General features: G+C 44.5%; 1 protein-coding gene across 2 annotated transcripts in view; it reads left to right on the top strand.

Moving 5' to 3' along the window:
• The window catches only part of rsph4a (radial spoke head component 4A), a 32,063-nt gene extending 19,786 nt beyond the window's left edge, over positions 1–12,277 (top strand). The window contains exons 3-6 of one of the 2 annotated variants that reach the window (XM_063061324.1): positions 212–964; positions 9,474–9,612; positions 10,073–10,190; positions 11,716–12,277. In XM_063061324.1, the coding sequence (XP_062917394.1) occupies positions 212–964; positions 9,474–9,612; positions 10,073–10,190; positions 11,716–11,956 (1,251 nt within the window). In that variant the 3' untranslated portion in view covers positions 11,957–12,277. Of the gene's footprint in view, positions 1–208; positions 965–9,473; positions 9,613–10,072; positions 10,191–11,715 lie in introns of both variants that reach the window. The other variant, XM_063061323.1, reaches the window with a different exon arrangement.
• The last annotated feature ends 4,607 nt before the right edge of the window (positions 12,278–16,884 follow it).

The following is a 16,884-nucleotide window of genomic DNA, read 5'->3' as shown; positions in this document are numbered from 1 at the left end:
CATTGACCCTGGCACCTGGGAGGCAGCTTACCATCCGGGTGTCCCGTTCATGTCCACGTTATGCAGAAATCACGCCTGAAAAATGCATTAGCTCTCAAATGATCTGAGATGTTCTGTGGTTGTGAAAATTTCTGCAAAAACTTAGTGAGCATTTTTTCTCTCTTTTGGTACATTCTTGTCTATATTCTTCTTCTTGTGTCTTTTCCAGCAGCTGGAGACTCCTCTCCCAAACGTGATGGAAATGGCCTTTTACTTTGAGCAGGCAGGAGTGGGCCTCAGCAAGAACGAGATGTATCGCATTTTCCTGGCACTAAAGCAGCTAGTAGACACACAGCCACTGCAGAAATGCCGGTTCTGGGGTAAAATCATGGGACTCAAAGGGAATTACATCGTAGCAGAGGTGGAGTTCCGGGAAGGGGAGGAAGACACAGAGGAAATGTTAGAAGAGGATAAAGAAGAGGAAGAGGCGAAGGAGGACTCTGAGCAAGATACAGAGGAAGAGGGAGAGGTAGTGGAAGACAAGCCCCCAGCATCAACATATAAACCACCACCAATTATCCCAAAGGAGGACAACCGCTCTGGCACAAACAAATATACGTATTTTGTTTGTAGTAAACCAGGCAAGGTTTGGACCAAACTACCTCCGGTTACACCGGCCCAAATCACAGTAGCCAGGAAGATCAAGAAGTTTTTCACTGGCGGCTTGGATGCTCCTGTCATCAGTTACCCACCTTTTCCAGGGAATGAGATTAACTACTTGAGGGCACAGATTGCCCGGATATCTGCTGGTACTCAGATCAGCCCACTGGGATTCTATCAGTTTGGAGAAGAGGAGGAGGAGGAAGAGGAAGGGCTGGTGAGGGAGAACTACGAAGAGAATTCAGAATTTGAAGGAATTCCAGTACCAGAGCTCTTGGACAACCTGGCGAATTGGGTCCATCATACACAGCACATCCTTCCACAGGTGTGATATTGACACTTGCAAGTTGTGATTTATCTCAATATTGTGTTATCTTCATCCTTCATGCATATACACTGTGCCCCAGTGAAAAGAGGTTTTGCTATGCATATGGAAAGTACTAATTTTATGATCAATGTTTAAATAATACAGAGCATGCTGTGAATTGAGCTCGGTGTCCCACTCTGTCAATCTGGTGCATTTAAAGATTCATGTGCATGGCATACCTAAGGATCTGTAAGAGCGATGCAGTTGGCTGGAGTGAGACAGTCTGACCTGCATGGTGATTGTAGAAGCATAGAGAGCCAAGAATCATTTGAAATGCAATGTTATTGCTGAGACTGAGACTTGAATGTCAAAGAAACCAACAGGGTTGTTTACCATTGGGTTGGTGCCTCAACTGCAGAAACATTATTAATATAATATGTTGTGAAATTTATTTTTTGTGGCAGCAGTACAATACAATATATTAAAATCTATATATTACAATAACGGTCAGAATCAGAAACAGAATCAGGTTTATTATGTGTCGTGAAATTTGTTAAGTTAACAAAATAAAAGTAAATCAATTACACTAAATGTATAGAGTAAAACAGAAATAAGTGAGGTAGTGTTCACGGGTTCAATGTCCATTTAGGAATTGTATGGCAGAGGGGAAGAAGCTGTTCCTGAATTGTTGAGTGTGTGCCTTCAGGCTTCTGTACCTCCTTCCTGATGGGAACAGTGAGACGAGGGCATGCCCTGGGTGATCAACACTGGTGCACCTCAGGGGTGTGTGCTTAGCCCACTGCTCTACATGACTGTGTGGCTAGGCATAGCTCAAGTATCATCTATAAACTTGCTGACAATACAGCCATTGTTGGGAGAATCTCAGGTGGTGATGAGAGGCCGTACAGGAGTGAGATATGCCAACTAGTGGAATGGTGCCACAGCAACAACCTGGCACAATGTCAGGAAGACGGAAGAGCTGATTGTGAACTTCAGGATGGGTAAGACGAAGGAACACATACCAATCCTTATAGAGGGATCAGAAGTGGAGAGAGTGAGCAGTTTCAAGTTCCTGGGTGTCAAGATCTCTGAGGATCTAATCTGGTCCCAACATATCATTGTAGTTATAAAGAAGGCAAGACTGCGACTATACTTCATTAGGAATTTGAAGAGATGTGGCATGTCAACAAATACACTCAAAAATTTCTATAAATGTACCTTGGAGAGCATTCTGACAGGCTGCATCACTGTCTGGTATGGAGGGGCTACTGCACAGGACCAAAAGAAGCTGCAGAGGGTGGTAAATCTAGGCAGCTCCATCTTGGGTACCAGCCTACAAAGTACCCAGGACATCTTCAGGAAGCGTTATCTCAGAAAGGCAGTGTCCATTATTAAGGACCTCCAGCACCCAGGGCATGCCCTTTTCTCATTGTTACCATCAGGTAGGAGGTACAGAAGCCTGAAGACACACACTCAGCGATTCAGGAACAGCTTCTTCCCCTCTGCCATCCGATTCCTACCTCACTTTTTAAGTATAAATGATTTCTGGTTTTTTTGCACAATGTTTAATCTATTCAATATCTGTATACCGTAATTGATTGATTGATTTATTTATTTTCCCCTTCTATATTACGTATTGTATTGAACTGCTGCTGCTGAGTTAACAAATTCCACATCACATGCCAGTGATAATAAACCTAATTCTGATTCTGATGGGATCCTTAACAATGGATGCTTCCTTTTTGAAGCACTGGTCCTTGAAAATGTCTTAGATATTATGGAAGCTAGTACCCAAGATAGAGCTGACTAATTTTACAACTTTCTGTAGCTTCTTTCAGTCCCATGCAGTAGCCTCCCACCTGCCCATACCAGCCTGTCAGAATGCCCTCCACAGTACCTATAGAAGTTTTTGGGTGTTTTAGGGTGACAAACCAAATCTCTTCAAACTCCTAATAAAATATAACTGCTGTCCTTCCTCCTTTGTAACTGCATCAATATGCTGGTACCAGGTTAGATCCTCAGAGATCTTAACATCAGGAACATGAAATTGCTCACTCTCTCTAGTTCTGATCTCTCTATGAGGATTGGTTCGTGTTCCCTTATCTTACCCTTCCTAAAGTCCAGTCAGCTCTTTCATCTTACTGACATTGAGTGCAATGTTTTTGCTGTGACACCACTCAACCTGCTGGTATATCTCACTCCTGTACGCCCTCTCATCTCCAGCTGAGATTCTACCAATAAGGTATACATATGTAAAATTAAATAAAATAACTGGTGTAAAAAGAGAGTAAAAATACTGAGATAGTGTTCATTGATTGGTTCATTGTCCATTCAGAAATCTAATGGTGGAGGAGAAGAAGCTGTTCCTGAAACATTGAGTGCGTATCTTCCTCTCTTATGGTAGTATGTCCTGGGTGGTGGGCGTCCTTAATGCTGCCTTTTTGAGGCATTGCCTTTTGAAGATATCCTCATTAATGTTGCTCTGCCCATATATGTAGCTGGGACAAACTCCATTTTCATCACTTTGCTCATTGTTAATCTCATAGAGTCATTCAGCATGGGAGCAGGCACTTTGTTCCAACAATCCTTGCCGACCAATATTCCTATCTATGCTAATGCCATTTAGATTAGATTATGAGGACACTCAGTCCTCGTTTATTGACATTTAGTAATGTATGCATTAAGAAATGATGCAATGTTCTTCCAGTATGATATCACAGAAACACAAGACAGACCAAGACTAAAACTGACAAAAACCACATAATTATAACATATAGTTACAACAGTGCAAAGCAATACCGTAATTTGATAAAGAGCAGACCATGGGCACAGTAAGAAAAGAAGTCTCAAAGTCTCTCGAAAGTCCCAACATCTCACGCAGACGGTAGAAGGAAGAAAAAAAACTCTTCCTGCCATGAGCCTCCAGTGCTGCAAACTTGCCGGTGCAGCACCCTGGAAGCACCCGACCACAGCCAACTCTGAGCCCGTCTGAAAACTTCGAGCCTCCGACACTGAGCACCGGCACTATCTCTGCCGAGTGCTTTGACCCCGGCCCTGGCCGCCAAGCAGCAGGCAAAGCCGAAGATTCGGGGCCTTCCCCTCTGGAGATTCTTTATCGCACAGTAGCAGCGGCAGCGAAACAGGCATTTCAGAAGTTTCACCAGATATTCCTCTGTGCTTCTCATGTCCATCTCCATCAAATCAGGATTGTGCATGGCATCCTACTTGACAAATAACAGATATTCATCCCGGAATGGCCTCTGCACGCTGTGTCGCGCCGCCATCTTGACACGCCTTTTACCTGAATTTGGCCCATCTCCCTCTAAACCCCTTTTCATCAGAATTTCCAGATGCCCTTTAAATGTTGCTCAAAGGTTCATTTATTATCCTATCTATTTATTGCACCTATCACAATCACCTCAATCACCAGTTTACTGTAATTAACAGCATTATTTCCCACAGACCACACTGCAGTCATTTGGAGTGGAGTGTATCAGAACAGGAGAGCATAGGACAGTATGCTTCAATCCACTGTACAGCATATCTTTTGATGGGCAGACTAGTTGTATCATTCCCCCTATCCTTTTCCACATTGCCATAACTCTCATACCCCTTAAAATATTTTTTTAGCTTTCTCTTGCACACCACAAACAATTCATAGCCCATCACCCTAACAGGCAGTGCTTTCCAGATACTAGGTACTTATTGTGCAAAAAAAGTATTTAATCTTTTCGCCATTGGCTGTTTCTTGTGTTCATTCACGGGCTGTGGGCTTCACAGGCTGAGCCAGCGTTTAAATTACCCATCCCATATCCCATAGGGATTACTGCCTGTGCCACGCGACAGTGAGAGTAGGAATGCGATGAGGTGGAGGATAAATGCGTGGCTGAGGGATTGGAGCAGGGGGCAGGGATTCAAGTTTTTGGATCATTGGGACCTCTTTTGGCGCAGGCGTGACCTGTACAAAAAGGACGGGTTACACTTGAATCCTAGGGGGACCAATATCCTGGCAGGGAGATTAGCGGGGGCTACTGAGGTGACTTTAAACTAGAATGGTTGGGGGGTGGGAATCAAATTAAAGAGGCTAGGCGTGAGGAGGTTAGTTCACAACAGAGGGATGGGAACCAGTGCAGAGAGACAGAGCGGTGTAAAGTGAGGGTAGAAGCAAAAAGTACAAAGGAGAAAAGTAAAAGTGGCAGGCCGACAAATCCAGGGCAAGCATTAAAAAGGGCCACTTTTCAACATAATTGTATAAGGGCTAAGAGAGTTGTAAAAGAGCGCCTGAAGGCTTTATGTGTCAATGCAAGGAGCATTCATAATAAGGTGGATGAATTGAAAGTGCAGATTGTTATTAATGATTATGATATAGTTGGGATCACAGAGACATGGCTCCAGGGTGACCAGGGATGGGAGCTCAACATTCAGGGATATTCAATATTCAGGAGGGATAGACATGAAGGAAGGGGAGGTGGGGTGGCGTTGCTGGTTAAAGAAGAGATTAACGCAATAGAAAGGAAGGACATAAGCCGGGAAGATGTGGAATCGATATGGGTAGAGCTGCGTAACACCAAGGGGCAGAAGACGCTGGTGGGAGTTGTGTACAGGCCACCTAACAGTAGTAGTGAGGTCGGAGATGGTATTAAACAGGAAATTAGAAATGTGTGCAATAAAGGAACAGCAGTTATAATGGGTGACTTCAATCTACATGTAGACTGGGTGAACCAAATTGGTAAAGGTGCTGAGGAAGAGGATTTCTTGGAATGTATGCGGGATGGTTTTTTGAACCAACATGTCGAGGAACCAACTAGAGAGCAGGCTATTCTGGACTGGGTTTTGAGCAATGAGGAAGGGTTAATTAGCGATCTTGTCGTGAGAGGCCCCTTGGGTAAGAGTGACCATAATATGGTGGAATTCTTCATTAAGATGGAGAGTGACATAGTTAATTCAGAAACAAAGGTTCTGAACTTAAAGAGGGGTAACTTTGAAGGTATGAGACGTGAATTAGCTAAGATAGACTGGCAAATGACACTTAAAGGATTGACGGTGGATATGCAATGGCAAGCATTTAAAGGTTGCATGGATGAACTACAACAATTGTTCATCCCAGTTTGGCAAAAGAATAAATCAAGGAAGGTAGTGCACCCGTGGCTGACAAGAGAAATTAGGGATAGTATCAATTCCAAAGAAGAAGCATACAAATTAGCCAGAGAAAGTGGCTCACCTGAGGACTGGGAGAAATTCAGAGTTCAGCAGAGGAGGACAAAGGGCTTAATTAGGAAGGGGAAAAAAGATTATGAGAGAAAACTGGCAGAGAACATAAAAACTGACTGTAAAAGCTTTTATAGATATGTAAAAAGGAAAAGACTGGTAAAGACAAATGTAGGTCCTCTGCAGACAGAAACAGGTGAATTGATTATGGGGAGCAAGGACATGGCAGACCAATTGAATAATTACTTTGGTTCTGTCTTCACTAAGGAGGACATAAATAATCTTCCAGAAATAGTAAGGGACAGAGGGTCCAGTGAGATGGAGGAACTGAGTGAAATACATGTTAGTAGGGAAGTGGTGTTAGGTAAATTGAAGGGATTGAAGGCAGATAAATCCCCAGGGCCAGATGGTCTGCATCCTAGAGTGCATAAAGAAGTAGCCCAAGAAATAGTGGATGCATTAGTGACAATTTTTCAAAACTCGTTAGATTCTGGACTAGTTCCTGAGGATTGGAGGGTGGCTAATGTAATCCCACTTTTTAAAAAAGGAGGGAGAGAGAAACCGGGGAATTATAGACCGGTTAGCCTAACGTTGGTGGTGGGGAAACTGCTGGAGTCAGTTATCAAGGATGTGATAACAGCACATTTGGAAAGCGGTGAAATGATCGGACAAAGTCAGCATGGATTTGTGAAAGGAAAATCATGTCTGACGAATCTCATAGAATTTTTTGAGGATGTAACTAGTAGAGTGGATAGGGGAGAACCAGTGGATGTGGTATATTTGGATTTTCAAAAGGCTTTTGACAAGGTCCCACACAGGAGATTAGTGTGCAAACTTAAAGCACACGGTATTGGGGGTAAGGTATTGGTGTGGGTGGAGAATTGGTTAGCAGACAGGAAGCAAAGAGTGGGAATAAATGGGACCTTTTCAGAATGGCAGGCGGCGACCAGTGGGGTACCGCAAGGCTCCGTGCTGGAACCCCAGTTGTTTACAATATATATTAATGACTTGGATGAGGGAATTAAATGCAGCATCTCCAAGTTTGCGGATGACACGAAGCTGGGTGGCAGTGTTAGCAGTGAGGAGGATGCTAAGAGGATGCAGGGTGACTTGGATAGGTTGGGTGAGTGGGCAAATTCATGGCAGATGCAATTTAATGTGGATAAATGTGAAGTTATCCACTTTGGTGGCAAAAATAGGAAAACCGATTATTATCTGAATGGTGGCCGATTAGGAAAAGGGGAGGTGCAACGAGACCTGGGTGTCATTATACACCAGTCATTGAAAGTGGGCATGCAGGTACAGCAGGCGGTGAAAAAGGCGAATGGTATGCTGGTACTTATAGCGAGAGGATTCGAGTACAGGAGCAGGGAGGTACTACTGCAGTTGTACAAGGCCTTGGTGAGACCACACCTGGAGTATTGTGTGCAGTTTTGGTCCCCTAATCTGAGGAAAGACATCTTTGCCATAGAGGGAGTACAAAGAAGGTTCACCAGATTGATTCCTGGGATGGCAGGACTTTCATATGAAGAAAGACTGGATGAATTGGGCTTGTACTCGTTGGAATTTAGAAGATTGAGGGGGGATCTGATTGAAACGTATAAGATCCTAAAGGGATTGGACAGGCTAGATGCAGGAAGATTGTTCCCGATGTTGGGGAAGTCCAGAACGAGGGGTCACAGTTTGAGGATAGAGGGGAAGCCTTTTAGGACCGAGATGAGGAAAAACTTCTTCACACAGAGAGTGGTGAATCTGTGGAATTCTCTGCCACAGGAAACAGTTGAGGCCAGTTCATTGGGTATATTTAAGAGGGAGTTAGATATGGCCCTTGTGGCTATGGGGGTCAGAGGGTATGGAGGGAAGGCTGGGGCGGGGTTCTGAGTTGGATGATCAGCCATGATCATAATAAATGACGGTGCAGGCTTGAAGGGCTGAATGGCCTACTCCTGCACCTATTTTCTATGTTTCTATATCATCCTTGAGAGGGTGGTGGTGAGTTACCTCCTTGAGCAGCTGCAGACTTTACTTAAGGTTGGGTATACTAAAATACCGTTAAGGAGGGCATTCCAGGAATTTGACCCATCGATGGTGATGGATTGGTGATATTTTCCCAAGTCAGGATGGTGTGAGGCTTGGAGGGCAACTTCCAGGGGTGATGTTCTTCATGCTTTTGCACATGGAGCAGACGGCTGCTGTGTTTCAGTGGTGGAGTAAGTGAATAATCGTAAATGGAGTGCCTTTCAGCTATGTATTTTATGCTGTCAAACTTCTTGAGTGTTGTTGAAGCTGCACGCACCCAGGCAAGTGGAGAGTGTTCCATTACACTCCTGACTTGAGCCTTCTAGATGATGGACTGTCCCTTTGAGTCTGTGCCTCTTGTTGTCAACCCATCAGCTATTGGAAGCTTCTTCTTAATTTATTCTCTCCCAGTGGCTGAGTGACCTGGTTCCAATGTAATCCACCACTCAACCCCTACCAACACAAGGGAAGTTTGTCAGTTATCCAGGACATCTTCAAGGAGCAGTGCCTCAAAAAGGCAACGTCCATCATTAAGGACCCATATGCAGGACATGTTACCATCAGGTAGGAGGTACAGGAGCCTAAACATTCACACTCAGCAATTCAGGAAAGCTTCTTTCCCTCTGCCATCCAACTTCTGAATGGACATTGAACCCATGAACACTGCCTCACTAATTTATTTATTTTCTTTTTGCACTACTTATTTAACTTAACTATTTAATATATATACTTACTGTAATTCACAGGTTTTTTCTCTCTATTGTATATTGCAGTGTACTGCTGCCTGAAAGTTAACAAATTTCATGACATATGCAGATGATATTAAACCCAATTCTGATTCTGATAATAAGCATTCCTAAGCAAAGGCCCAACATGTGAACTTTTGGGAGAGTTCGTGAGATGTTGTCAGTCTCTGCCACTTACAATATTTCCAGCAGAGAAAATTCTGTTTCCTTTTTCAGCACAGAAAAATAGAAGTACTACTTCTATCTTCAACACTGAAGGTGGATGACTCACAGGAACACCATTTGAGCACATTAAGTTTATGGTAGACGTCACCATTCTGTATGTCTTCCTAGCTCCATGTCTCAGTCACCTCCTCCTGGCTTCTTCCAGCATGCCTTCAACAGTCAAATCCCAAGGCTGTGGAATTTCCTACATAAACTTGTATTACTTTCTTTTCCCCTCCCTCTTCCCCACCCCGCTCTTTATAAATATTACTGTTTCTGTTGCAAAGAAAAACCTCATTGGTTCTTGAGAATTTTGGTTCTCTAAATTGAGTTGTTCTCTCCCGTTGCAGGGCAGATGTGTCTGGTTCAATGCTGTTCAGAAAAAGGAGGAGGAATTGGAGGAGGAAGAGGAGGAGGAGGAAGAGGTGCCAGATGAGCCTGAGCCAGAGGTGGGACCTCCCCTCCTTACTCCATTGTCAGAGGATGCAGGTAGTCATCTGAATGAACCCCATACTGCTTGCACTCCCACTAACACTTTGGGATTTTCCTAATATAGTTTTTGCAAAATTTCCTTCCACTGACTTGGGAATGTTTAGGAAAAGAACAAGGCCATTGGGCCACTTCCCATAGATTTAATCCCTGAATACCTTCCTCTTTACTTCTCAGAAGCTATCCATCCCTTCAAGTACAACACTTGTTACCAACTATTCAGTCTTGCGCTTGATCGCATCTCCTCCCCTCTTGCAACAACACTCAAGTCAAAGGTTCTATTTCCCACAAACTCTCCAAAGTCCCACGCTTTGGTTAGTTCCATTTTCTCACTAATCTGAAGTCGCATAGAACCATTGCAAGGGGCACAGGAAAAGAGAAAATCATGGAAGAACGCCTCCACGGCATTCCTTTTACAATTCTTCAAATGCTTTCTTTCTGCTCTTTTTCCCCTCCCTAGAAGTCAATGGCATTCCTCCTTGGACAATGAGGGCTTCATCCAGTCTGATTCCTCAATATGCCGTTGCTGTAGTCCGGTCCAATCTCTGGCCAGGAGCATGGACTTTCGCGATTGGGAAGTGAGTACCCAGTGTTCCAGGAAAGGTTTTCTAGACTCAGACGAGTTGGCCAGGCTGCTCCTTCTTCCAGTAAGACTGTGTTAGGTTTGCCATAGGTGCAGCTACTGCCTCAGAGGTTTAACCCTGACCTCTGGTGCTATCTGTGTGAGTTTGCACATTCTCCTGTGACCATGCAGCTTTCCCTAGGGTGCTCTGGGTTTCTTACCAAAGATTTTATTTCAAGATACAATATAGAATAGGCCCATCCAGCCCTTTGAGTTGCACCACCCAGCAATACCCGATTTAACCATAGCTTAATCACGAGACAATTCACAATGACTTGCTAGCTGGTACGTCTTTGGACTGTGGGAACCGGAGCAACCAGAGAAACCTACATGTTCATGGGGAGGAATGTACAAACTCCTTGAATATGCTGGGATTGAACTCTGAGCTATAAGAGCATTGTGCTAACCACTGTGCTATATGGTGCCTACAAACATGGATGATGGGAGACCCGTCTTCAGCAAGTAAAACCTGAACTCCGAACTCCGATGCCCTGAGCTGTATAGTGTCGCACTAACTCTACACTAACATAAGAACATAAGAAATAGGAGCATGAGTAGACCATCTGGCCCATCGAGGCTGCTCTGCCATTCAATAAGATCATGGCTGATCTGGCCATGGACTCATCTCCACCTACCTGCCTTTTCCTCGTAACCCTTAATTCCAGAATGAGTGTAAAGTGGCAGTCGAAGGTCAGCACTGAAGGGTCTGTTTCTGTTCTCTGCCTCTACGTAGAGAAGGACGGAACTGATGAAGTAGGAAACTCAACAGCTGGAAGACCTCTGCTGGTGGATATCATGAACACAGCAATGGTATCTCTACCAGCAGTAACTCAGTCAACTTTCCAACCCTGAAACTGAACCATCTATTTTAAAAAATTAATGTTTATAAAGATAAAGATAAACTTGTCACACATACATCGAAATATTCAGTGAAACGCATTATTTATGTCAAATCAAATAATTTAGGATTGTGTTGCAGGCAGCCTGCAAGTGGTGCCACACGTCTGGTGCCAATGTAGCAGGACTGCAACTCACGAGCCTTCACTGTACGTCTGTTTGGAATGTGGGAGAGTCACAGGGAGAATGTATAAACTCCTTACAGAGATAACAGGAATTAAACCCTGACTGGTGAGAGCTGGTACTGTAAGTCAGTTCCTCTCACTGCTACACTGCTGTGTCACCCAGTGTCTCAGTAAATCATCTCGCACAACCTAACCCATTATGGGTTGGTCCCCAGTGTCCCAAGTATAGCGTTTCTTGGACAGGGTGAATAAAACTGCTCATGATAGCCTACGTATGGTTTTGCTGTGACTGTGTGAGTTTCCTCCCACATTCCAAAGATTTAGGGTTAGGGAGTTATGGCCATGCCCTGTTGCCCCCGGAAGTGTGGCGATACCTGCAGGCTACCTCCAGCTCAATCCTTGCATTTTGCTGTATGTTTCGAATTCTTTAGCCTGGTATCCCTTTGTATATTTTGACAGGAAGTTTGAGAATATTTACTTGGGCTGGGGCCACAAGTACAGCCCAGAGAACTACAGCCCACCCACAGCCCCACCAGTGCAGGCGGAGTACACCAGCGGCCCTGATACTACAGAGGTGGATGACCCAACGGTGGAGGAAGAGCAGGCACTCCGCACTGCCATCGAGGAGCGGCTGGCAGCTGCAGAGCAGGCGGAGGAAGAGGAAGAAGAGGAAGAGGAGGAGGACGACGATGAGAACTGACCTATAAGAGATTTCTTCACAAATATTAGAACTTTTCTTTTTACTTTGTTTTTAAGTATTAAATTCAAATTATTCTATTTACCCTGGACCAATATTTCACCTTCAATTAACTAAATCTGTAAATGATTTGTTTTCTATAAATAGTAGATAATAAAAGCTCTTGTAAAGGTAAATGCAAGGAAACATTGTTGAAAAGTCATCAAGTAAAAGCGCGTGCACGCACACATGCACACACTTTGGAAACATTAATAGGCGTATCAATTGTACACATATCTTTTGTCTGAGAATGAATGATGGAAAAGCATTGGGAGGATAAGGTGGGAAGGAGAGCTTGGGGTGTGAGGAGGAGGAGGGGATGGTGTGAAGGGGAGGGAAGGAGCAATCAGTGCAAGAGAGGGAGGGGGCAAAGGGGGGGAGCAAGAGTAAAATCTGAGGAGGAGCAGAATATGAGGGGGAAAGAATGGAAGTAGTGGAACAATAAAGAGATGGGAGTAGAATATGAAGACGAGGAGGGAAGAGAGAACGGGACAAAGAGTGAGGAGAGAAGGAGTTGAGAGTGAGGGGGAGCAGAATGAGGTGTGAGAATGAAGAATCAGAGAGCATGAGAGGGTGATGGGAATGCAATGAGAATGAGAGAGCCAGGCAGGGACGTGTGAAGGAGAAAGATAGCGTGAATGATTATTCTTTGTGCTTATTCCACCACAGGAGGCAATGCAGACATTTTACACCAGGTAGAGACTCAGTGAGACCTGTGGTGGTGTGGAGTAAATCTTCAGGACTGAACAGTCCCAGACTGTGCAAGAAACATACAGGTTCAGGAGCTATAGCCACCTCTTGTCCACCAGGGCACTGAAAAAGCTTATAATGTCACTTAATAAGAACATCTTTGTCATGAATGAAGTTTGCTGTTCAATTTTCCCAATTTTTTTTAGTTTGTGTGAATAATTGAGGTTTTTATTTAGAGAGCTGTGAAATGTTTTGACTGTAATTTAGAGTTTTGGCATGTCCCAAAGCAATTTTGATTGTAATGTTGGATAATTGCAATTAAAAAATGATGTCTTTCTCGCTGCTTTAGCGCAGAATATCAGTACAAAATTGGGAGCAACTCCCTTACTTTGAGAAGGCAGACGGTGCCTTGAAAATTGTAAGGAACCACAAGATTAATAAAAAGGAAATGTACAGGGCCTTAGTGAGACCACACCTGGAGTAAATTTAGAAACATAGAAATCCTACAGTACAATACAGGCCTTTCAGCCCACAAAGCTGTGCCGAACATGTCCTTACCGTAGAAATTACCTAGGGTTACCCATAGCCCTTTATTTTTCTGAGGCCCATGTACCTGTCCAGGAGTCTCTTAAAAGACCCTATAGTATCCGCCTCCACCACCGTTGTCGGCAGCCCATTCCATGCACTCACCACTCTCTGCTTAAAGAACTTACCCCCTGACATCTCCTCTGTACCTACTTCCAAGCACCTTAAAACTGTGCCCTCTTGTGTTAGCCATTCCAGCCCTGGGAAAAAGCCTCTGACTATCCACACGATCAATGCCTCTCATCATCTTATACACCTCTATCAGGTCCCCTCTCATCCTCTGTCGCTCCAAGGAGAAAAGGCTGAGTTCACTCAACCTATTCTCATAAAGCATGACCAATCTAATCAACGTCCTTGTAAATCTCCTCTGCACCCTTTCTGTGGTTTGAACATCCTTCCTATAGTGAGGTGACCAGAAATGAGTACGGTACTCCAAGTGGGGTCTGATCGGGGTCCTATATAGCTGCAATATTACCTCTTGGTTCCTAACCTCAATACCACAATTGATGAAGGCCAATGCACCGTATGCCTTCTTAACCACAGAGTCAACCTGCGCAGCAGCTTTGAGTATCCTATGGACTCGGATCCCAAGATCCCTCTGATCCTCGGCACTGCCAGGAGTCTTACCATTAATACTATATTCTGTCTATATGCTGACTATTCCTAATCACATTATGCCCCTCCAAATGTTCATAAATCAACTTACTAACCACTGAAGTAATATTCACTGGCCTATAATTTCCTGGGCTATCTCTACTCCCTTTCTTGAATAAGGGAACAACATCCGCAACCCTTCAATCCTCCGGAACCTCTCCCGTCAACATTGATGATGCAAAGATCATCACCAGAGGCTCAGCAAACTCCTCCCTCACCTCCCACAGTAGCCTAGGGTACATCTCATCCGGTCCCGGTGACTTATCTAACTTGATGCTTTCCAAAAGCTCCACCACAGACTTGTGGAACATCCTTTAACATCTGCCGGATGATGCTGAGGATGTCCTACGAGTCTGTGGTGGCCAGTGCGATCATGTTTTCTGTTGTGTGCTGGGGCAGCAGGCTGAGAATAGCAGACACCAACAGAATTAACAAACTCATTCGTAAGGCCAGTGATATTGTGGGGATGGAACTGCTCTGACGGTGGTGTCTGAAAAGAGGATGCTGTCCAAGTTGCATGCCATATTGGACAATGTCTCCCATCCACTACATAATGTACTGGTTGGGCACAGGAGTACATTCAGCCAGAGACTCATTCCACCAAGATGCAATACAGAGCGTCATAGGAAGTTATTCCTGCCTGTGGCCATCAAACTTTACAGCGCCTCCCTTGGAGGGTCAGACACCCTGAGCCAATAGACTGGTCCTGGACTTATTTCCTGGCATAATTTACATATTACTATTTAATTATTTATGGTTTACTACTACTTAATTATTTATCGTGCAACTGTAATGAAAACCAGTTTCTCCCGGGATCAATAAAGTATGACTATGACTATGACTACATCCTCTTTCTTAATATCTACATGCTCAAGCTTTTCAGTCCACTGTAAGTCATCCCTACAATCGCCAAGATCCTTTTCCGTAGTGAATACTGAAGCAAAGTACTCATTAAGTACCTCTGCTATCTCCTCTGTTTCCATACACACTTTTCCACTGTCACACTTGATTGGTCCTATTCTCTCACATCTTATCCTCTTGCTCTTCACATACCTGTAGAATGCCTTGGGGTTTTCCTTATTCCTGTCCGCCAATACCTTCCCATGGCCCCTTCTGGCTCTCCTAATTTATTTCTTAAGCTCCTTCCTGCTAGCCTTATATTCTTCTAGATCTCTATAATTACCTAGTTTTTTTGAACCTTTCATAAGCTCTTCTTTTCTTCTTGACTAGATTTACACCATGGTTCCTGTACCCTACCATCCTTTCCCTGTCTCATTGGAACGTACCTATGCAGAACTTGATGCAAATATCCCCTGAACGTTCTTCCGCACATTTCCCAGAGAACATCTGTTGCCAATTTATGCTTCCAAGTTCCTGCCTGATAGCCTCACATTTCCCCCACTCCAATTAAATGCTTTCCTAACTTGTCTGTTCCTAGCCCTTTCCAATGCTATGGTAAAGGAGATGGAATTGTGATCACTATCTCCAAAATGCTCTCCCACTGAGAGACCTGACACCTGACCAGGTTCATTTCCCAATAAGTACAGCCTCCCATATTGTGTCAAGAAACACCCAACAAACTCCATCCCATCTAAACCCCTCACTCTAGGGACATGCCAATCGATATTTGGGAAATTAAAATCTCCCACCACGACAACCCTGTTATTATTACACCCTTCCAAAATCTGTTTCCCTATCTGCTCCTCAGTGTCCCTGTTACAATTGGGTGGTCTATAAGAAACACCCAGTAGAGTTATTGACACCTTCCTGTTCCTAACTTCCACCCACTGGGACTCCGTAGACAATCCCTCCATGTCCTCTTCCTTTTCTGCTGCCATAACACTATCTCTGATCAACAGTGCCATGCCCCCACCTCTTTTGCCTCCCTCCCTGTCCTTTCTGAAACATCTAAAGGCTGGTACTCGAAGTAACCAATCCTACCCCTGAGCCATCCAAGTTTCTGTAATGGCCACATCATAGTTCCAAGTACTGATCCACACTCTAAGCTCATCCGGTTTGTTCATAATACTCCTTGCATTAAAATAGACACATCTCAAGCCATCGGTCTGAGCGCATCCCTTCTCTATCACCTGCCTATCCTCCCTCTCGCACTGTCTCCAAGCTTTCTCTATTTGTGAGCCAACCACCCCTTCTTCCGTCTCTCCAGTTTGGTTCCCACCCCCAAGAATCCGAGTTTAATCTCTCCTCATAGCCTTAGCCTCTCCCCAATATCCGCCAGGATATTGGTTCCCCTGGGATTCAAGTGCAACCCGTCCTTTTTGTACAACAGCCCCAAAAAAAGTCCCAATGATCCAGGGATCTGAATCCCTGCCCCCTGCTCCAATCCCTCAGTACCCATATGTACCATGACCTCTGGCTGTTCTTCTTCCCACTTCAGGATATCTTGTACGTGATCAGAAACATCCTGGCACCTTGAGGCAAACTACCATTCATGCTTCTTCCCTGCGTCCACAGACCCGCCTGTCTGACCCCACAACTATAGAGTCCCCTAAGTTCCCTGGCCCCCACCGCTTTATTTTCACCATAGATGTCCAGTCCCTATATACTTCCATCCCCTATCAGGAAGGTCTCAAAGCTCTATGCTTCTTTTTGGATTCCAGACCTAATCAGTTCCCCTCTACCACCACTCTGCTCCGAATAGCGGAATTAGTCCTCACTCTTAATAATTTCTCCTTTGGCTCCTCCCACTTCCTCCAGACTAAAGGTGTAGCTATGGGCACCCGTATGGGACCTAGCTATGCCTGCCTTTTTGTTGGCTTTGTGGAACAATCTATATTCCGTGCCTATTCTGGTATCTGTCCCCCACTTTTCCTTCGCTACATCGACGACTATTGGCGCTGCTTCCTGCAAGCATGCTGAGCTCGTTGACTTTATTAACTTTGCCTCCAACTTTCACCCTGCCCTCAAGTTTACCTGGTCCATTTCCGACACCTCCCTCCCCT

The sequence above is a fragment of the Mobula hypostoma genome, chromosome 10 (assembly GCF_963921235.1).
Source record: "Mobula hypostoma chromosome 10, sMobHyp1.1, whole genome shotgun sequence".
NCBI classification, from domain to species: Eukaryota; Metazoa; Chordata; class Chondrichthyes; order Myliobatiformes; family Myliobatidae; genus Mobula; species Mobula hypostoma.
Note: the sequence above shows the minus strand (reverse complement) of the source record. Positions and strands in the feature narration are given on the sequence as shown.